The sequence below is a fragment of the Ursus arctos genome, unplaced genomic scaffold (assembly GCF_023065955.2).
Source record: "Ursus arctos isolate Adak ecotype North America unplaced genomic scaffold, UrsArc2.0 scaffold_5, whole genome shotgun sequence".
Lineage (NCBI taxonomy): Eukaryota > Metazoa > Chordata > Mammalia > Carnivora > Ursidae > Ursus > Ursus arctos.
In genome coordinates, this window is record NW_026623067.1 from 52,225,140 (window position 1) to 52,247,838 (window position 22,699).

At 42.2% G+C, this 22,699-nt stretch overlaps 1 protein-coding gene across 2 annotated transcripts in view; it reads left to right on the forward strand.

The window, feature by feature from the left end:
* Positions 1-22,699, forward strand: part of RGS7BP (regulator of G protein signaling 7 binding protein) — a 103,033-nt gene that overhangs the window by 42,146 nt on the left and 38,188 nt on the right. For both annotated transcript variants that reach the window (XM_026498897.4, XM_057307280.1), the window contains exon 3: positions 16,407-16,537. In XM_026498897.4, the coding sequence (XP_026354682.2) occupies positions 16,407-16,537 (131 nt within the window). The remainder of the gene's footprint in view (positions 1-16,406; positions 16,538-22,699) is intronic.

Below are 22,699 nucleotides of genomic sequence, written 5' to 3' on the forward strand. Positions count from 1 at the left end.
CTTTTCTTTTTGGAGCTTCATATTAATTTCACAGCTGACCTCATATTGCTTGAATTAGTTAGGTTTCCTCCCTCCCTCCCTTCCTTCTTCCTTTTTTTTTTTTTTTTTCCAAAATGGCAGGCACCCAGCATGCCCGCACACAGTGTATAATGTAGCATAAAGAGCCTGGACTTTGGAGGCAGTATTCAAGTCCCAGCTGACTAACTCTGTGACCCAGAAGAAAGTAACCCATCATTAACATTTGTAAGGATCTCTACATCAGAGAGTCTGGGTAAGATTGGGCAGGGTAATTTGTCTTTTATTTCTGGGAGTACAGTTAGTTAGGTGACTCTAGGGCATACAACACAACTGCCTTGTACAAAATATGACAGGCAAACACCCTTTTAAATGTGTAACTGAGCTTGTAAGAAAGAGAAATCCCTAAGGTCAAAAATGGGGAGGGAATAAAAAGTGGGGTGGTAGATGGTGTGGACTGATCCAATGGCTTCCCTGAGGGAATTTGCTGGCTCCATTACTGAGGAGCTTGTAGTGGGAAGGTCACGTGGGGACAGGAATTAGAAGTGAGATACCCACGTAAAGTCACGTGCTGGCTGGCTGCTCTCTGCCCTTCCAGATCCACTTTTTGCTCATCTCCGCCCTGTATCACAGGGCTCCCTTCTCCTCTGGCTTCCAGCTGGCTTTAGCCAGTGAGGAGGAAGTTGGGAAAGAAGGAGAAGAGTGAGGTCAGGATATTTATTCTCCTGTTTCCCTCCCTACACAGTCCCTTCGAAGTGGCTTTGTCCCATAACCCCAGGCCCCATGGAGGCCTGCCTTTACAGCTCTCTCCCCTGGGGCCCCAGGCACCTCTTCCTCCTCTCATTCCTCAGTGCCCACGAGTAGTGACAGCACCACATGGTCAGCTTCAAGTTGCGGTGACACCCAGTTGCCCCCTCCATACCTTTGTGATGGATCCATATGTGAGGAAATGCTCTCAAACCTCTTCTGGTTGAGATTCTGATACAAACCCAGACTCTCAAAGGGCTACATGTTTAGCGAAGAGGGAGTCCAGAGAAAATGCACAACCATAACCAAGAGAGCACTTGCTTGACTCAGCCTCCTAAGGAATTAGAACCATGCTTTACACTGCCTTGGAGTCCAAAAGCCACCCATCTCAGGTATCTGCAGAGAAAGTCACAACCTTAAGTGGTAAAACACACAAGGAAAGAATCTTGCAACGGTGAGACCTGCAAAGTAGACAGTAGGATTTAACTCTCCAAAGGGCCGTAGTTAACAGCGTTACCTGATAAGGACTTAGAGGAAGTGTGTCTCCAATAATGAAAGACACAGAAGAAGACTTGAAAACATGAGACCAAAGAGAGTATGTAAAAAGACCAAGCGCACCTGGAGAAGGACTCAAAAAACATTCCAGAAAGGAGAAGCAAAAGAATCACTAAAAATAAAACCAAGTGGCTAGATTATACAGAGACAAAAAGAGTAAGCTGGAAGGTGGATATGAGGAAAATGCCAAGAATTCAAAAGCAAAAGGTAAAGATGCAGGAAATAGAAGAAGAGGGTTTAAGACAGGAAAACTCGAATGCAAAGGTCCAACATATTTCTAATCAGAGTTTCTGAAAGAGAATAGAGAGAAACGATACCACAGGACACGGGGAAGGAAGGGGACTGGAGATCTTAAAAGCAGTCGGGAAGAAAAGACAGGACCTGCGGAAGAACTGCAGCTGAAGTCGCCGCAGTTCTGTCCACGATAGAAGTTGCAGCCAGGGGCCCAATGGAGGAAAAGGTGTAGCAGAGAGCGAGCACGCGGTAGATGTGCAAGAACCCTTGCTGCAACCCTCAGCTGACGGCTTCCTTTGGAACTGGATGAGCTCTTCGTAGGTTACACAGACGCATCTGTCTGTGCCCCTCAATGCAACCCGGGGTGGGCATATTTCTTTTAATAGTAGTTTAGGGTTTTTAAAAAGGTTTTATTTATTTACTTGAGAGAGAGAGAGGGAAGGAGGGAGAGCGCACAAGCAGGGGGAGCAGCAGAGGGAGAGAGAGAGAGAGAGAAGCAGACTCCTGCCTGAGCCAGAAGCCCCATGCAGGGCTCGATCCCAGACTCCGGGACCATGACCTGAGCCAAAGGCAGACGCTTAACCGACTGAGCCACCCAGGCGCCCCAACGTAGTTTAATTTTTATCGAGTTAAACCAGTTGGTCTTAACTAAAGCTGTTTTACCCTTCAAACAAGAAGCTGGAAGTAAAAATGCAGAAATATTTTAATGCTTATTGAAAAATGCAACGGGAAAAATTACACTGAAGTTTTAGAGGATACAAACTAAAAAGAAATTAAGGAGTGTATAAAAGTGGTAGGAACCAGTGCCAGAAAAAAAAAAAGAATCCGACCTGGGACTTCTTTGCTAGAAAATAGGCAAAGGGTATGGACAGACGGCTGGAATAAGGAAACAGAGAAAATATTCAATTCTGCTAATAGTTGAAAAAAACACGTTAAAACAAAAATATAGAGTTGTACATACTATAAATCAGCAAAATGTCGAAAAATGATTACAGCCAGGTCTGGTAATTCTGTGGTAAACCTGGTATACTTAGATATTGCTAGAGGCATAGAAATTTATAGTTACCTAATTAAAGTAAAAACTTCCGTTCTATAGTCACGCTAGCCTACTTTGAGTGCCCAAAGCCACATGAAACTAGTGCCTCTCATACTGGTCAGCACAGAGTATTTGCATCGTCACAGGGAGTTCTGTTGAACTGGAGGATAGGGGACAGACACTGGAGTGAAGTGATGGGTCTCTGAACGTGAACAGCTGCCACTGTACCTGGTGACTTCAAGCTGCTCTCCAGTTCTTCAAGTGTCTCCAGCATATCAATCAACCCTCCCATTGATATGTTACCCAATCTCCTCTTAAACACTTGGTCTTTTCAGACTTATGTTTCTAATCTAATAGGTATGAAATGATATTTCTCACTGATTTAAATTTGCATTTTCCTGATTATTAATTAGGTCAAGTATTTTTTCATGTATTTATTAGCCTTTCATATTTCCTCTTCGGGGAGTTTCCTGTTTTGTTTTTTTTTTTTTCTCCACATTACCCTGTTGCAATTATTTAAAATGGGAAAATGTTGATGATATAGTGACAAGTTTTAAAAAAAAAGAGCAAGTTCTTATTCTTTGTTTTCTAAGTCTTCCTCTTGGCTCCATGTGGACAGAGTGCTTATTTTTCTTTATCCCTGCTATTATTTTTATTTCACATTATTCCCTTCTGGTAGAACACTGTGTGCTTGACCTAAAAAAAAAAAAATCTGTGTATGTGTGTGTGTATGTCTGTGTGTGTGTGTCTGTGTGTGTCTGTGTAAAAGCGAGGATGGAGCAGTGAGGGAAAAACAACATTTCGAGATTTGTATCTTTAATTAGACTACATGTTTAAATTGCAAAGGAAACTGGCTTTCATAATTCAAGTAGAAGGAAATGAATTCGTGTATATTGCTTGGAGATTTCACATATTCATGATGTGGAAATTAACTTAAGCACACACTAGTCTAAGTAGTCAACTTGGAAAAGAAATGACATTCTTTAAAGAAGTGGAACGACACTGTTTAAAAACAAAAACAAGAAGAGAAATGGTGGTGTAAAAATTGAACAGAAATTAATTCCTGCCCAACCTAAATCCTTGGGGAAAATGGGCCGTGTTCCCTAGCATGTTTCACGGCAGCAGCATTGGCTTCCAGCACGTGGAATCTTCCACACTAGTGAAATGCAGCTAAGTTCCCATACGTACCCCCACAGATTTGTCCCCTATTGGTCCTTTCCCTCTGTTTTCTATTATTCTTTCATTTCCTGTCTAGATCAACTTTTCCAATTTCCCTGTTAACGCTCTGCTGAACGGTATTTCCCAGCCCTGGTACAAGCGCTCTTTACAGCAGGTGGGGAGAGAACAAGCAGGATTTTTACCCTGAACAAAGACAGACAGGAGCTGTCCTTCTCCCTGCTCACCGAGACCGCAGGCCCTTAGTGATGCTGCAGCCTCGCGTCCTCCAAGCAATTTTCGGCCATTTATCTGCCAGGGATCTCCGGCATTTTAGTAGCGTGAGCTGGACTGCGCCTTTGTACGTTCTCTGCCTTGCCCACTAGCTTCCAAATGAGCATCCCTGTAAGTGACTTGCTCAGAGCAGGAGGCAGAGAGCCTCTGAGTGTATTGCTCCTGCCCTTGCCCTTCCCTGGAACACGGTGGCCTCACCACGTGGGGCTCTCTGTGAACTCACATACTAATTTGTAAAGTGGGTGTTGCCACATTTCCTTTGATTTGCAGTCAGATGCCAGTTCATTCTAAGGGTGTTACGACATGAGTTATGGGACAGGAAATGAAAGAAGGCCACAGTGAAGTAAAATCTATAAAACAAGACGTTTTTAAAATGAGGATAAAACCGGGCCCAGTAAAACCTGGAGCGTGAACAAAATACGATTTGCGACTTGAATGCACACCCTTCAGGAGGCCTCTCAGAAGAACGTGCCAAGCAAGGCTTGACTTCCCAGGGGTGCTTGTGATGCAGGAGGCCCTATCGCTGCGGTCCTAGAACCTCCCATGGTCTTCCATCTGCTTAAGTTGCGCTACGGTGTGGGTCTGGGTCCACTTACTAACATTTCCCTAATGTGTATCCTGAATGTTACCTGAAAACATTGTTCTCCCCGTGGGCCTGAAAGGTGCCGGGATGTTTCCTGAAGCTACTCTTTTGTGTAAGACAGTAGGATCTGCAGCTGTGTGTCATGATTTGGGGGCACTCTATAGGGTCGTCTGCTTTAAATATCAGCCTTACCGCTGGCACGCTAACATTATTACTGCTTTCCTTTGGATGCTGGATGCCTTCCCTAGAGGGTATGGCTGTAATTAAAGCTATCCTATTGCTTCACAAAGTGTGGTTCCTGAATCAGCTGGGAACTTATCAGAAATCAAATAACCAGGCTCCAGACTAGACCCACTGAACTGGAAACCCTAGGGACAGCGCCCAGCGTTCTGTGGCTTCACAAGCCTTTCGGGTGATTCTAATGTTCATTCAAGTTTGGGAGCCTCCGATTGAAGCCCGTGAGCTTCAAAGTGACATGTGCAAGACGATCTGAAGGAAGATACTAGAACTTTGAATTTCATAGTCTCCATTTCTAATTTCAATTTTTTGTGCATTTTTATATATGTAACATGTATTGCTGCATATGTATAATTTATCAACAAATACATATGGGATATTAGGAGTTCATGTTTAATTTTGTCATCGACAGGGACGCATGATATACAAAGTCCGAAGACTACCTGTATAACATTTAAAAACACTTATGCTTTAAATCCGACTGAGCTGTTAGCCACCAATAATGTCATACATTTGTCTTAATATATTTTTCTCCTTAGTTCTAAAGTGCTTTGCACGTAATTTATAGTGCTTATTTCTCCTGTTGTGCAGAGAACTCTCACATTCCCAGTAAAGTGAGAAAAAGAGGCCTCTGTGTTATATCCTGGACTCTCTGCCTGTCCTTGAGCAAAGGAGAGACCAGTGATAGCCCATGAACAGCATCAATGGCACCTTCCCACACCCCTCAGTGCATTCATCAGATGCGCGTGCAAGAAAGGGTACAAAGAGCTAGAAAGAGGATTCTGTGCCCAGTCCTTGCCATGTCCTTTTCCCATTCCCACTGCTCTGCTTAGATGGAGGAATCTTTGGGGTCTGGGGAAGCACTCTGTGCTCGCCCCTCTCTCCCCCACACATACCAGCTTGCACTAGCCCGGCGGGCCTCCTGCGTTACACACTTACGCTCCCTTTGTCTTATGTATTCCTGAGCTACCCAGAAAATACCGCTGTGCACTTCTTATAAATGGAAAAGTGGAGGAACTAGGAGTAGGGCTGGCTTTTAAGCAAAGAAAATTTAGGAGCTCAACAAAGAAAAAGAAAAAAAAAAAGATTATTTCCTTCTTAGCATAATATGTGCATAAAGTACGCTCTCCAAAACTGTGCATGGCACGAACAAACACATAAATATAGCTCGGTTCCTGAGTTCTAGTACATAGCCGCTAAAAGCATCAATCCAGGTTTGAGTCTTATCACCGCACTTCCTATCTGTGTGACCTTGAGGAATTCCCATAACTCTCTTCAGGCTCATTTCCTGAGCTCTGTAAATTAAGGATAAGGATACTACGCACTCCATAGACTCATTGTGAGAATGAAATGAGACGTAAGAGCTTCGCATGGTATCTGGCACATGATCACCTCCCAGGAAAGGTGAGCTATGTTGTATGTTGCTAACACTGAATCAAATGCCAGAAAGGAGTAAATCGTATTCCTGCCCTCAGGTCTTTTGTCGGTGAAGCTCACAAACCCTTTTTTTTTTTCCCCTCGCTCAGGCCAATGATCTTACATAACCTATGCGATTTTGAAAGCCAAAAGTAATGCCTTTATTGGAGACACTGACCTAAACATTCGTTAATCGCGATTTCCTCCCGTCCATATGTCTGTCTGCCTGGAAGAGCTATTTTTGCTTTTGCGCCGTAACTACTGGCCGAGGTGCCGAGTCCTTTCATTTCGTTTCACCTAACGGTACATTATACTTCATCATTAAGAGAGAAGGGGGAAATTATACGTAGATCCCCACACGGGAGCCATTTAGTTGAAAATTCGATGGCAGTAAAATGATACTGGAAGGAAGGAATAAAGACTGCAAGTTTGCTATCACTGTTTAGAAAAATTAATTTGTCTCAGAGGACACTTAATAGCATGTTATCATCAAATAAAAACACCATAGGATAATAACGGAAGATTCCATGAATTCTGGAAAAAAGGACTCCAGAAGAGGTAACACTTTCCTCTTTTTCTCCCAGATTCACCTTTTGTGAATAATGGGAAATCACTAAATATGATTTGAATTAATAAGGAAGAAGAAGGTCTGTGACAAAGGCATAAGGATGTCGAGGCGTAAAGTGCAAGAACTGCTTCCCTGAAACACTTCTGTTCATTTGTGCTTGTTATAATCACACAATTCCCATATATGGCTTGACTTAAATATTTTCAGTACTGTATGAAGTAGGTATTACTACCCTAATTTAATATTTCAGGCAGCAAGAATTTGAGGAACTTGCCCAAGGTCACAGTTATAAGTCATGAAATTGAGATATAAACCCCAAACTGCTTACGGCTTCTTGTGGAGGATGGAAAGGGGCCTTTCTGTTCCTCTCTTTTCCTTCTTCGAGAACATCTGAATTACTGCAGGCAAGTGGACCCCTTGCTCCGCACTCACATCACCACTGCTCTTCCCTCACTGACTAGTGAAGTCCGTCTGTCACACGGACTCAGATACAGGGTCAGCCGTGAACGTTCAGTTTGATCCATTTCCAAAAACAGGGGGCGAGAGCCTCCAATGAACCAGGCACTATGCTAGGGGTTTGGAAACCAGAAATAACAGATAAAACTTCCTGCTCCTGAGGATCTCAGTCTGGAAGGAAATAGACCAAAATGATACTAACGGATACCTATGGCATGGGGCTAAGTCATCTTTTCCTCTTTCTTCTTACCTGCAGAGAAGGTCTACTAATACGTGTTACCTCTACAGAATAGCTTAAAGAAAGGAAGGGGGGGCTAAGGAACTGATCTCTCCCAGTGAAATGGAGCTGAAAAGGCAGAGCCGGCAGTGTAACTCCAGCCTTCTGACTCCTTACACCCTGGAGGCACTGTGTTGTTTAAAGCCACTTTGGGGGACTCTCTGAGAACCCGCTATGTATCAGACATAGCTGTTAAATGTTAACGTCTGTTAAATGTGGGACGTTATAGAGATAAATAAGATAAACTTTCCAGTGGAAAACTGGCAGATTATGATATTTTCCACATATACAGATACTGGTCTCATCGGTTTGCACGAAGCTTTTGCCTTTTTTTTGCAGCAAGAAGCTGTTACATCCATCTAGAAATGCGCACGGCCATATTGGCATGAAGTGTCATCTTTTGAGAGCTCTGCAAAAAACACAAATTATCACTGCATGCCAACAGAAAGAATAACCCCACAGAATCCTACTGGATCTAATATTTAAAGCACCTCTGGTCTTGGGTAAGAGTCTGAAGCTGCAAAAGTAAACTGAAAAATGCTCAGGAACTCTTCACGCTTCTCAAAATCCTTCATATCAATGCAACAATGACCCAGAGGGCTAAACTGAAGTTCTAGCACACAGCAGAAGCTCTGTGTATCTGCTGCTGTTATAAGATGAAAAACAGATACCGCAGATGCCAACTTTCTGCCCTAATCCTGAATCCTCCCCAAAGAGCCTCCCTGGTTTAATCCTTTTATGAGGCTAAAAAAGAATAATTTCAGGCCTGTATGAGCCATATTTTGGACTCTCGTTGTCTTTTGCCACCCTTCACACCATCACCCTAAATAGCTTCTCACGTATAGGAGGAGGCCTTTGGCACTGACAACAACGGATGTGACCATTATTCTCTACTATACAACTGATACATCATCATTACTTATTCAAGTATTGATCATTTCGTGCTGTTACAGTTAAAGGAGATGAGTTCTCAAAAACTCTCTTTTGGATAAGCTGAAAGAGTTAAATTTGGTCAGTCGAGTTATCTAAGGTTATTTTAAGACTGTGTTATCATTTTGGCTAGATCGATGAAGCCCATAGTTTTAGCTAAAGGGAAATAATGACATCCCCTAAATTAATGACATGGTCAAGAATGAAGGGCTGAATGCCATTTAGATAAACCAACAGTTGAATATACTGAGCCCTAAAATTCCAGGGGATAAAAGCAGGAATTAACTGCAAGCAGCAATTAATGACCCAGACTTTGAATATAATGAAAAGTAATGAGCTGAATTCTTTCCAGTGTAACACACGATAATTGAATGATAATTGACCTTTGAAGATCATTCGTATCAGGTGAAAACAGTAACCATTAGAGGATGAAAATCTTGATTTTCGATGCAAAAAATATTTCCCAATTATAATGTGAAAACGTAAATATGCTTATTTAATTTAAATATAAATATAGATACGTACACACGTATCTATATTTAAAATTAAACCGATCCTAGCTAAAGTCAGGGGGCTTGGGCTTTGTTGGAAGCACGTAACCCCCTGCTGATTGTCTTCCCAGCAGAGAGTCAAGAATCCAGGACTCAGGGGTGCCTGGGTGGCACAGCAGTTAAGCGTCTGCCTTTGGCTCAGGGCGTGATCCCGGCGTTATGGGATCGAGCCCCACATCAGGCTCCTCTGCTATGAGCCTGCTTCTTCCTCTCCCACTCCCCCTGCTTGTGTTCCCTCTCTCACTGGCTGTCTCTATCTCTGTCGAATAAATTAATAAATAATCTTTAAAAAAAAAAAAAAAAAGAATCCAGGACTCAGAGTCTATCAGCCACACGCCTCTGTCGGCGAGTCTGTCTGAATCCCAAGATCTGGGAGACCAGGACCTAAAGAACTGTTTGCAGACCCCGTATGACTCCCAACCAGAGACCATAAAGAGAAAAACATTGCGAGAATCAGAGAGGAAAAATGAAAGTTCCAAGAGATTCTCAAGCCAAAAAGGATACAGGGCGGGGAAGCAGGCCAAGACATTTCATTTTGGAGAGTGAGGAAATATTGCTTTGTAAATGTTAGCTTTCCCCTGATCAATAAACATGAGTCTCAGGTATCATAATGTGCAGCCCGTGAACTCGTTCAACCTCTAACTCCCCGAGAACTGCCCAGAAAGTCCCTTCGCAATCACCACAGAAGTCACCACCTCTTCCCACCCCTCCCCAGGAATGCCTTACACAGTAACATTTAAAATAAATAAAAGATGACTTATAATTCAATAGTCATATTCTTAGTCTTCTTTATAAGTATCCCAATGTCAGGAAATTGATAGCTACTGATTTTCTAAGTGTTTAACTACAGTTTTTACTCTTTAAATGGAAAAAAAATGAGTAAGGTGCTCAGTAATGCTACCCATTATTTATCCACTCTCCCTTCTGGCTCCTGGGGAAATGTCAAAGGTCCTGCCAGAGGGCAAACCAGAAGCCGCAGGCAAATGGACACCAGAACACGGCCCTAAGTCAGAAAAGCGGCCGGCCCCTCTGGCTCCCAAGCTTTGCATAAAGGTACCTGAAGAAACCACCCACGGATAATTAAGGTGCACGTCAGATTTCACTTTGCTGTTAAAAGTCAAGTTTCATTTCTAACTGAACCCATACAGCTTCAGGGCAGTCTGATCCCAGGTCTGGTTCAGTGGTGAGGGATACCGGGACCCCTGTGTTCCCATGGCATGACCTGCTGGCAAGGGAGGGGAGTTACTGCAATGACTTCTTCAAAGGCTCCTGGGGAAACCAAACTTGCTAGGACTCTCTAGGAAGAGACTGCAACCGAAAGCACAAGTTTCATGAAAACTCACCAAAGAAAGTTTATGAGAAAAATGGAGACAAGAGGGAAAGTCAACTGTTATACACATAGATACCTTGAAAAATGCCTTGCTTCAGTTCTTCTAATTAACTAGGCTCCTCTTTTTTTAAAAATTTTTTTAGAGATTTTATTTATTTATCTGAGAGAGAGAGCATGAGCGGGGGTGGGCAGGGGGTGGGGGGGCGCAGAAGGAGAGGGAAAGAGACAAGTAGAAGCCCCATTGAGTGCAGAGCCTGACCCGGGGCTCAATCCCAGGACCCTGAGGTCATGACCTGGGTCAAAGTCAGAGGCGTAACCGACTGAGCCACCCAGGCCCCCTAAATGGGCTCCTCTTTTTATTGCAATGCTTATTTTGGTATAAAAAAAAGTGTAGTCATTTAGTGGGTGCTCAGGCCCTTTTCTGTTTTTATGAAGTTGGCTAGACCCTGTAATTATGCTTAAGAATTTGAAACCTAAAATAATAACTGGGACATAGATACACACACACACACACACACACACACTTGTGCCTCCTCTGTCCTCTAACTATCCATTGATCACTTACACTATGAAGCCACCTTGAGTAGTCTCCTTCACGGAAAATCTAGGAAGGCAGGCCTCTGCACCTGTCACAGCCTTTGACCCAGAACCAGGGTCTACTGTTGTTAAGTGGAATCCATCTGAGGGGAAACCACTGGGGGTACTCAGAGACCTCCTTGGGTAAGTCGCTTAATCCCCATCCTCCCTAGCTATTTGCTCTGAAGAATAAAGCAAAGGATATCATCCCCTTCCCTCATGCCGTTTGGCTCCCTGAGTCTTCCCTTGCCGGCAACAGAAGTGATTCTGAAAAGAGAAACTGGGATCTATCTGCGGCAAGCACGAGTCCTGGTTTCCGTCTCCAGGAGCTGGCAGACCCCAAGTGTTCATCTGTCATCACCCAAGTCTGTGAAATGCTAAGGGGTTGTCAATGGGGTCACACCTTTTTTTCTCAGCCTAATGGCATGTTTATTTAACCAAAGTCCATATTTGGGAACTGTAAGCAAATAAAGAATGTTACAGAATAACAGATAATTTTTAAAACCAAAGACTACACTCCAGCATAAAGCTACGTAAACACGACTTTGATGGGTTAAGATGGGTGGCAGCCAACTTCGAACAATCCTTCACAGCTCTTACTTGTTTTCCCACACATGATCTCATTGGATCCTTGCAAGCCCCTTGAGGTATTTCAGTCACGACAGCCGTTACCCCTATTTCTCAGCTGAGGAAACTGAGTCTCAGAGAAGTTAATGTGGTTTTCCTAGGATCACGGTTCTAAGCAGCGAAGTCTATATTTAGAGCCGAGTTTTCTGACTCCAGACCCACTCTGCTGTTTTTATGCCTTGCTGCCTTCAACTGAATATACAAACCATGACACTGGGCACAGACTTTCAAAACAACAAGCATTTTGCTGGTTTTTAAAAAGCTGGTAGCAGCTGACTAGAACACCAAAATCTGGCAACCTCAACCAAAGAGCGGACAGACACAGGGCCAGAGCATTTCCCAACTAAAATCCCTAGTGTGTCCACTCCGGAACTTGACCTTCACACTCAAAAGCTTGATTTGTTCAATTTATGCCATGTAATAATTTGCGGAACCATAAATCCTTGCACGTCAAGTAAATACCATCATCTAGATTCTACAATTAAATTCTATTATACTTGCTTTACCGCATATCGACTTGTCTGTCCATTCCTCTACCCAACCAGCAACCCGTATTATTTTTCTGAAGCTGCAGACACGAGTCAAGTTTGCCCTTAAATAGGTTGGCTTGCGTATCATTCATTAGAGTTCAACTGTTCTTATTTTTTTAAGTAAAATTTGCATATAACCAAATATACAGATCTTAAGTGTACCATCCAACAAGTTTTGCCAAATGTATACACCCATGTAACTCAAACCTCTATCTAGATACGAATGTTACTCCCACCCCAGAAAGTTCCTTCTCCTCAGGCCCCTTCCCAGATTCTCTCCTCACCACTATTCTAATCTTTATCACTGACAGTTTTATCTTTCTAGAACTGCATATAAATGGGGTCATACAGTATTTACTCTCTGGTGTAAGGATTCTCTCACTCAAGATCTTGTGTTTGAGATTCAGTCATGTTGTTTTGTGTATCAGGAGTTTACTCCTTTTAAATGTTGAGCATTACTCTATTGTAAGGATATACTGGTTTCTTTATCCACTTTCCTCTAGACGGACACCTGGGCTATTTGCAGTTTTTAGGTATTCTAAATAAAACTACCCTGAACAGTCTTATAGAGATCTTTCTGTGAATATGTTTTCATTGCTCTTGTTAAATACCTAGAAATGGAATTGCCAGGTCATAAGTCTGTATATGTTTAGGGTCATAAGAAACTTCCCGAACCCTTTTCAAGGCAGTTGTACTGTTTTAACTCCCATCGACAATGAGAGTCTCTGTTGCCCACATCATCAGCAACATCTGGCATTTTCAGTCTTTTTAATTTTAGCCGTTCTGCTGGGTGTTTCTCATATTACTTTCTGAATTACCAAACAAGAACATCCTCCAAGCATATCCACACTTGCATTATCCAGGGGCATCTCGGGCAGTATTTATATTTCTATCCCCCTGTTACTATACTAGGTCAGGCTTCTGAAGCCGTGTGATTAAGACATCAAATCTTGATTCTCCTCCTTCAGGAGTTGATTGAAAGATTCATTATTTGACAGTTATTTAAATGCTTTTGTCTTCAACCTGAGCTCCAAATCACTGCATATTGTTGAAGTTAATCTTTAGGACGTTTTTCATTAATACTAAGACTTTCAAATTCATCAAAATGACCAGGTTGGCTCTTGACTTATGCTCAATAGAAAAATAAGTAAATAAGCACAACCTAGTCACTCATCTGTCAAATGCCTTTGACTGAATTCAGTGGGCACCACCACAGGACAGGGGTGACTCTCTTAGACCGAAGCTTGTTATGAATAAGAGTGAATCCATTTAGATGAAGCTTAAGTGATACGTGGTAAAGTTATATCACCCAGTTAAATTGCCTCCAGTTGCTGGAGGGAGTCATAGGCCTAATTCTTTCTTAATGCTATTTCTTCCTCAGGCCTTCTAATTGATCCTTAGAAAGTTTTCAAGCTTTTACACTGCTGTTTACTTGGGTTTTGCCGCATTCTCCCTGCTCTAACTTTACCTCTTATTCGTTATGAAAATAATCTACACGATCTTAATGCTTACCAAAAATGTATTTCAGGCCACTGCGTATAACCTTAGACATATTATAAGTCATCTGACATGCTGTCTTTTAATGAACATTTAGTGATCAAGGCATCTCATGAAACACTAACATGAATGACATGTTAACTTTTCCACTGCTCTTTCACTAACTTCTTCCTTCGTACTTCGATTTTCCAAGATATTACAGGATACTCTGCAAGGACACGTTTGAATTTTTGAACCGGGAAAATGATAATGCAACCTTAATATCGATTAATTTCTGTTGGGCAGATTATATTTCTGGTGGAAACTATTCCGTTCCTTCCCGTAACATCTAGCAAGGGCAAAACGCTTCCACGGTTTTGAGAATCCCCCCTGGTGACAGAGGCGTTAGGGAGATGGCACCTGAGGGAATGTTATGAATTAGGCATTTTAATCTCTGTCCTGACTTGCCTTTTTCAGGAGAACTAAGTACACAGCGTTATCGCTCACTGTCTAGCTGTAAGATAATAAAATACACTGGTTCTTATGATACCTTAACATGGTAATCATTTGTTTAAATTACACAAAATGTCACGTACATATGAGTTTGCATATTTTGGGAACTAACCACTAGGCACATATTTTGTACTTCTGAAAATAAGAATACCCATGACTTGAAATGATATTACAGTGACTAACTGTCCCACACAGCAAATGTGCAATAGATACCACAGCTTTATCATAGATTTCTTTTCTTTTCTTTCCTTCCTTCCTTCCTTCCTTCCTTCCTTCCTTCCTTCCTTCCTTCCTTCCTTCCTTCCTTCCTTCTTTTAATGTGTGCCTGTGTGCCGCCAGGGCCAATGTTATACACAGGTGAAAAGAGGCAGCTATTTTGGGATGATGTAGCAGCACAGGAGAAACCTGCCTGCCTTAAAATATTTTTTCCTCTAGCCTGCCTTAGGGATGAGACACTTATCTTCAGATTTTCCTATCAAAATCAACGTGTTAGCAGGTAATATACAAACATCCCTTTTTACTATATGAACCGTTAATGCCCGCTATTCCTCCAGAGTCTAGCAGAACCTTGAAGGGATGGAACACAGTCAGAGACATTTTAAAGGCTGCAGATATGAAGTAAGGAGACATTGAGGTGGAGGTGGAGGTGGAAGGGGCGGGGAAGAACCCCGGGGAGCAGGAGGACAGCTTCAGGGTGAAAGGCACCTGTGGGAGGAAGCTCTGAAAGAAAATCCGGGACTTTTGCAAAAGAGACACTTGTTTCCAACATTGGCCTGGGGCTGGACCCATGAGACACAAAGGAGAAACGAACGTTGTTAACTAACGTTTTCTGGAGAAAGCCAAATTTTGCATGTAAGCTCTTTTGAGGCACTTTGTTCTGACATAGGAGGCAGGCGTCGATAGTACTGAGGCAAAAAATGGTGCGTTTTTCTGTTACATAAGCCAGATAGTTAGATAAACTCTGGTTCATCTACTAAGTATGGAAAATGAAAATTGATTATCATTGTAAAGTGCTGCGTAAATGCAAATTCCTTTTACTGTGAGTTCAGAGCTTAAATACAAATCAAGTCATCATTCTTTTCTGATAATTGCCCCTCACATTTTGCCAGCGACCACTTTATAAAGGAATCAAATCCAAATGCTGCATTACTTAATCAGATTTCATTGCATTCTAAATGAACAGGGACAGAAGTAAAGATAACACATTAGGACACGTGACAGAGCTCACTTGTAGGCTACTTCCATTTCTAATGTATCTCTAAATTTAGTTTGCTTTATTCAACACATGCTATTTTAATGCCATATAAAGAGTTTTAATGACAACTCACTATTCCCTTAATAAAAATAAAAGTGATCACCCATGTTTTATCATATTCCCATTTATACATTTTTTAAAAGATGTTATTTATTTATTTATTTGAGAGAGACAGAGACAGCATGAGCAGGGGAGGGGGGAGGAGGGGGAGACAGAGGACAGGGAGAAGCAGACTCCCCGCTGAGCAGGGAACCCCGACAGGGGCTCAATCCCAGGACCCCCAGATCATGACCTGAGCCAAAGGTAGATGCTTAACCGACTGAACCACCCAGCACCCCCCATTTATACATTTTATCATAGTCAACAAAGGCTCAAGGACTTCAGAATAAATTTTAGAGCATAAGTTCAGTAATTAATTAGCTTTACATTGTTAAGTATAATTATTAGAATTGTATTACTTTCCTTTTTCATAAAATTTTTATGTTTTCATTAAAATCAGTTGGCCTTTCATAAATTAACCATAGCAAACAATAAAGGAATATCCTTCAGACTGAGACAAAAGACCTTGATCAAAATAATTGATATCTCGGCTCTCTAATCATATTATTCTAGGGCCTTCATATTAAAAAGCTCTCCTAATTGGTAATTGAATAGCTCTTCGTTAGTTTCTCTAAAAATAAGAGTTTTTAATCTCTTCTTGCAGGCTAGGAGAGTCTTATGACTTAAATATATTTTGGAAATTTGTTTCAATGCTTAAATGGAAAATGTCTGACACTTTCAATTACTTAAAACATTTATGATTTTAAGCTCCCAGCAGAAATCTGCTACTGAAAGGGGAAAAAAAAATTAAGAGCTATAGTCAGAAAGACGCTTATGTAAGAACTGTGACATTGGTCATTGCTATGAAAGCAGGAAGTCCTATATTTTACAGACAAGGCTTAAAGGAATCTTTATCAAGCATTTTCCCCCCTCGGAGCAGAGACAAATGGCTGAGGAGTGACATCTCGAGACATGCTCACGGCTTTTCTCCCTCGTTCTTTCGCAGCCCGGAAGATGGTGAGATCCATCCGGAGATCTGTCGGCTCTATATCCAGCTACAGTGCTGCTTAGAAATGTACACAACAGAGATGCTCAAATCCATATGTCTGCTGGGGTCTCTTCAGTTCCACCGAAAAGGTATGTGCCTTTAGCGTACCGCCATAAACACTGACGTTACACAAAAGCTTCTCTTTTCCAAAGGTCTACAAACACCCTGTGTATACGCAATTAGAATGGATGTAAACGTTCAGGAAATGTCTGATACACACTAATAAAAGAAGTCGATACCAGGACCAAGTGCCTAAGAAAACCCATCATCTTGAACAGAAACTCTGGTAGAAACTGTTCTCGAATGTATTATTTTACCACTTGTGAACATGACTTTGGTTACAAGCCGCACCGTGAGCAAAAATATATAACAGTCTTACTAGGGGTAAATGCCATCCAAGACTGCTGCTCTTTCCCTAAATGAATTTGGCTGCAAGAAGACAAATTACATATTATGTCTCAAAGATTTAAAAATAGGGGGAACTCAACCAACAATAGGGAGGCGTATGAGTAACAGAAAAGTCTCGTTTTTCTGGACTTAAACTATAAAGGAATATATTGGCTAAAATGGCTGAAACGTCCTGAGACCGCAGGGACTTTAGCGTGGTTTCATCACTCTTTCGACTCACACGCTGAATGATACTCGGCCTTCTCCGGGGTGTTGGCTTTACCCTCACACTGCTTTCCCCCACGTTAGCAAAGTGATTCCCACAGTTCCAGGCATCGCCTCTGCATACGAAAAGATCCATAAAGAGATCTCTCCCCACTAGAGACTAGAAAATGTCCTGAGCTTCATTCTGATTGGACCAGGTTGGATCATGGGTCTATACTTGAACCGACTGCTCTAGCCAGAGGGATGGAATTATACCGATTGATTTAGGCAATCAAAGTCCATTCCTGGAGCTAAGAGAGGAGCCCACCCTACCCAACCAGCGCCCATTACATGATGGGAGCAGGTGGAATAGAACAGATGGTGGGGAGGAAACCACAAGTTTCTGTTAGTGGAGGATTCAAGCTATATTTTCTTTACTCACTCACTGCACAATAATTTATTGGAAAGTTCCTGAATGCAAACACTTTTTGCTTGAGCTCAAAAGAATAGGATGGTGTGTAGAAGGTGATCTTTGTCTGTGACTTAAATCCAGAGAGGGTAACCCCTGTAATATTCAGGGGAAATCTTATAGAAAGGGGGGGGCTTGAGCTAGGTTATGAACATAAAGTTCAAGTAGGGAAGGAAAAAGAAGGACCTTGCAAGGGAAGAAGTTAAAGTAGAGATTTGAAATCAAATGAGCATGGAATGTGGAGGGAACTAAATGGCATGACAAAGTACTTGTAAAAATCAAATCTTGTGTATTCACGGATATATGCACAAGGCAGAACTAAAAATAGGATTATGCTACACTGCTCCAGAGAGAGGAGAACATTTTCTTGAAACATGAGTATTTCTTTTTCCTTTTTCCCTCTAAAGGCAGAACTTTCAACAGTTTTCTTCTTTACTTCTGTTATTACTGCAAGTGAATGTGTTTGGAGAGATGAGCTCCTAGACACTCCTGATGCCTGATGGAAAACTCAATACTCACATACACTGATGCCATTCAAACAAGTTGTCCCTGGCCCAATGTCCTCACTTACCCTATCTGGTTTCAATCTCTCTCTCTCTCTCTCTCTCTCTCTCACACACACACACACACACACACTCTCACATACACTCACATACAGAGTATTATTTTCACTCTTTTTCATCATGGTTGAACAAAACAAAATAGTTTTTCCTGCAGTCTGCACTGGCTACTCTTAGATATTTTGTTTCATGGCCACATTGCCACTGGAATCATCCTCGTTGATGACACGTCCGTAACACCCAGTGTCCTCCACCTCCACTCTCACTCTAACTCCTTGGGGTCCCACCTGGTCTCCTGCCATCCACTCCTATTCTGTCTCTTCACAATTGGCTTTTGAAAGAAGGACTCTCCTCTGCTAGCTCTCTGTTTAGAAGTAAAAGGTAAGGGCACCTGGGTGGCTTACTTGGTTGAGCTTCTGCCTCTTCATATCAGCTCAGGTCATGAGCTCAGGGTGGTGGGATGGAGCCCTCAAGGAGCCCCCTCAGTGCAGAGTCTACTTGTCCCCTCTCTGCCCCTCTCTGTTTCCCTCCCTACTCATGTACTCTCAAAATAAATAAATAAAAAGGATTCCCACATCCCAGTTTGTTCCTTATGGTATCTGGTCTTGAGCACATAAGTAAAAAACACGTCACCTCTTAACTGATCAGTTCATTTGGTCTTCACTGCCTCCTGTCTTCACTGTCAGTCTCTGATCCGCTTCCTTCCCTGCCTCTTCTTTTAAAAATAATTCCCCCCTTGCTCTCTGCTCTAGTACCTGGCCTTCTATGTACAACTCTAAAAAGAATCTGCCTGATAACGTCTTTGATTGCTCCCACATGTAGGATTAAGGCTCCGCTTGGGCATCTATTTTATTCTTCTAAAATCAGTATTACTTAAAGCACAAATCCTTAGACAATCTGCTTCACAATTATCCAGGATGCTGAATAACCGTGCAGGCTCATGGATCCTGCCCACGACCTACCGAATCAGAATCTCTGGGGGCACTCCAGGTGATTCTGAAACACAGTGTAGACTAAGGGCCCTTGCTCTACCCTTCAAAACTAGAGGAAATCACCCCACCATATGAATACAAATTAAAACTTCCACCTCCTCACCTTGCCATCCTCTCGTCACTTAAGTATATGCTTTCAATTTTGTTCTCTGCTTTCTTCTTTATCACCCAAGGTGATGAAAAGCAAACACCAAAGCAGTAGGTCCCTCTGATGAGCGAGAGCTGTGACTGCTCAGGCTTTCTCCGCCAGCCCTTGAAGCGACCTTGAAATCAAGCTCCGTTCCGAAGTGGGGCCTCTGCACCGGCAGCACCCGCATCCCTTGTTAGAAATGCAAATTCCTGGGCCCCACCCTAGACCTACCGACGGAAACTCCCCTCAATTTACTTTTTTGCTGCTGGACAAAAATTAAAAGAACGATTCATGGAGACATTTCTTCAACTGAATACATTTGTAACCTTCTCTAATCACCATCTAGAATCAGCAAACAATACTTCTCTAGTCTTTTCAAGATGGTGTATATACCATCTACCCCTGGCCAGCCTCCTGTGCTTCCAGAAAACCCCTCCAAGAGCTGACTGTATTATGGATTGTTACCTCTGTCTGAGTACCCATAGAGGTAAGGCAGTGAGGAAAAGGGCATTTTCATGTTAGTGAGACATCTTCAAACTAGATGTAAAGAAAATAGTCTTATTTAAAGTTTAAAAACAACACCGAAAATGGAAATAAGTCACTAAAAGTAGGCCCCAAGGAAAATGTCATTAAACCAGAGAAAATAAGGCACTAGCAAACACGTATTAAAATACACACTGGACAAATACCCTGAAAATTTATGGAATGCAAAATAAAATACTAGCTCTTGGGAGAGGGATGGTTCCATTAAAGAAATCATTTTTAATTTTCCTGGTCCCATTCTTGTATTACACTTCCCTATTTCTTTATTCTCCCCACTCATTTCCTCATTACACCTAAGAGATTAACCCTATAATTGTTTTCAACTCCTGGCTTGTCTGTACTGTTCACTAGTTTATATTCCCACCGTCAGGACGGCATAGAAAATGTCAGCTGATATCACTAGTTTTTGTTTTTTCTTTCTTTGGTATCATTGGAAACTGGAGAGTAACCTGTGTCCAGAAGCCTCCAGCTAATACACAATAAGTATATGACATCTGCTGCTACCAATCTGGAAGGCCCTGGCTGAAAAGAAAAGAAACCACGTTCGAGCCTCACTTTGAATGTAGAGATTACTTAAAAATAAAATCTTAAAAAAAAAAAAAAAAAGGAGGAAATATATCTGTAGACCACAGCACAAGAGGAGGAAACTTTAAGAGTTGGGCAAATTAAGAGCTGTAACATGCACCTTGTCCTGGAAACGTACAGTCTATGTATAATAGCAGACACAGGGGAATCAGCAAGCCGAAGCAGTCTTACAGCATTGAGAACAAGAAATGGGGAAGGGGTGGGGAAGAAGGCTCTGCCAACGTGACTTACTACGAAATGGAGTCAGGATGTGTGATTAAGGAAAAATATATAGTCTTTATTTTTTTTAATTTATTTTTGAAGATTTTATTTATTCCTGAGAGAGAGAGCACGAGTGGGGAGGAGGGGCAAAGGGAGAGGGAGAAGCAGACTCCCCGCTGAGCAGAGAGCCCGATGTGGGGCTCGATCCCAGGACCCTGAGATCATGACCTGAGCCCAAGGCAGACGCTTCACCGAATGAGCCACCCAGGTGCCCCATAAAGTCTTTAAAAGAGCAATGGAGTGGAACATGAAGTGTAGGTGACTCCAAACTTCAGGCAAGGTGGTAGAGGCAGCAGCGGGAAGCAATCCCCTTCCACCAGATATACACAAATCTGTCTGCCAAGATTGAAGATGGCAGATAACGTATTCTTCATCCAAACACGGTGGTATGTCTGGTGTGGCTTCGGGCTAGGGGAGTTGCCTGTCTAGAAGATTTAAGTCCCTTCATTCAGGAAATCAGTAGTCCTTGGAGTCTCAGGAAGAGACTCCCATTCTAGTCTGTGACACTCGAAATATCTTTGTGCCTGGAATTTCTTTCTGGTATGTTTCTTCTAAAGTATGATGAAAAATCGTATTTGGATAACTTTTAGGTTAGCTGATCTCTTCTCGCTCTGTGTGAGTGTTACAGGCTGGCCATTCCCCTCTACGTCACTATTGCTTTTCCATCAGGGAAAAAGAAGGAATTATAACCGAATCACCCAGTTTGGCCATTTTGTTGCTGTTGTTGTTGAGATTAGATACTGAAGCCAAAGTGTTTCACAGTTAGGTGGACTTTTAATTTATTTTCAATTCTAGTTACCTCATGGCTAGCACCAAAGTCCAGCAAGTACTGTGTATCACATTGAGTTTTACCATTGTACTGAGTAGGCATGAGCTTACCCTTTGGAGAAAAGGGGCACACACGGTCACTGCAGGAACAAAGAGGATGGTGTTTTATACAGGCTCAAATCATTTTAAAGCTCCTTCAGTGAGCCTGAATTTAGTACTGAATTTAGTAGTACTAAATACTACATTTAGTATTATTTTCCTCTCCCAATTAAGCCAATTAGAAGTACCCTTGGTCCTTAACAGTATCTTCAGCGAAGCTTCACGCTCTTTCCATGCACCATGCTTCTGCATTTCTGCTGTCTCATTAAGTCTCACTGGTTCAGTCTACTTGGAAATCTTTTATAATTTACAAGATCATGCTACTGCCAAAAAGAAAGAGCAGGAGGAGGAGGGAGTGGTGGAGGAGGAGGAGAAGAAGAAAAAACAGCAATAAAATGCTTTTCCTTTTTCATGGCCGACAAAATTAAAGTCAATTACAGTAATGTGAGGTAAAATCTAGATTTAATAAAGGCATTGGGTTGTACCACGTAGCGTGTGGTTCTGAAGAACTGTTTGTTTCAAGAAGATGACAGATGGGAATAATTTTAGTCATTTTGTAGTTTCATATTCTAACACTTAAAGTTGTCGGTTGGACCACTGCTTGGCAGACTGTAATTTCTATGTTTATAGTACAAAATAGTTGCTCTCTCTTCTTCACACTTAGGTAGGTAGGCAATCTTTTCCCATAAATGAGTCCATGTAACGCACTGACCATCAGTGCCTGCTGCCTGCCTCCCGATGAAACGAGATTGCAGGTCTCATTCACTCGGTTGGCAGAAAGTGGAGCCAGATTTCTAAAGGAATTGAATGATCCTGCTATTTTGACCATGGCTTTCCTCTCTCTCACACTCTCTCCCCATTCAATCCGTTTTGGTGACATGGCCATTCTCAAAGGAGCAGAGACAATAGAACACCCCAACGCAGCTCCCCTTCCTGTGTGAACTTGAGCTTTCCATCTGTGTTTTCGTCTCACCTTGCTCTGTCCGTGGCCCTCTCTGACTCTGCTCCACCACTCGGACCCAGATTACAGCAAAATTGTCCCCAAGTCCTCAGAGGGTATAATGTAATCACAAAGGGAAAGGACAGAGGAATGTTAAAAGTTGAAAAACCTTAATTCAAAATCTAGTGGAGGCTGAGAGCTCAAGATGCTATAATGAGAAATTAATGAACTGCTATCCAGCAAAATACAGGATGCACTCAAGACAAAGAATAGAATATGAGCCATAAAGACTCCTAAGTATTCAAGCCTCCTA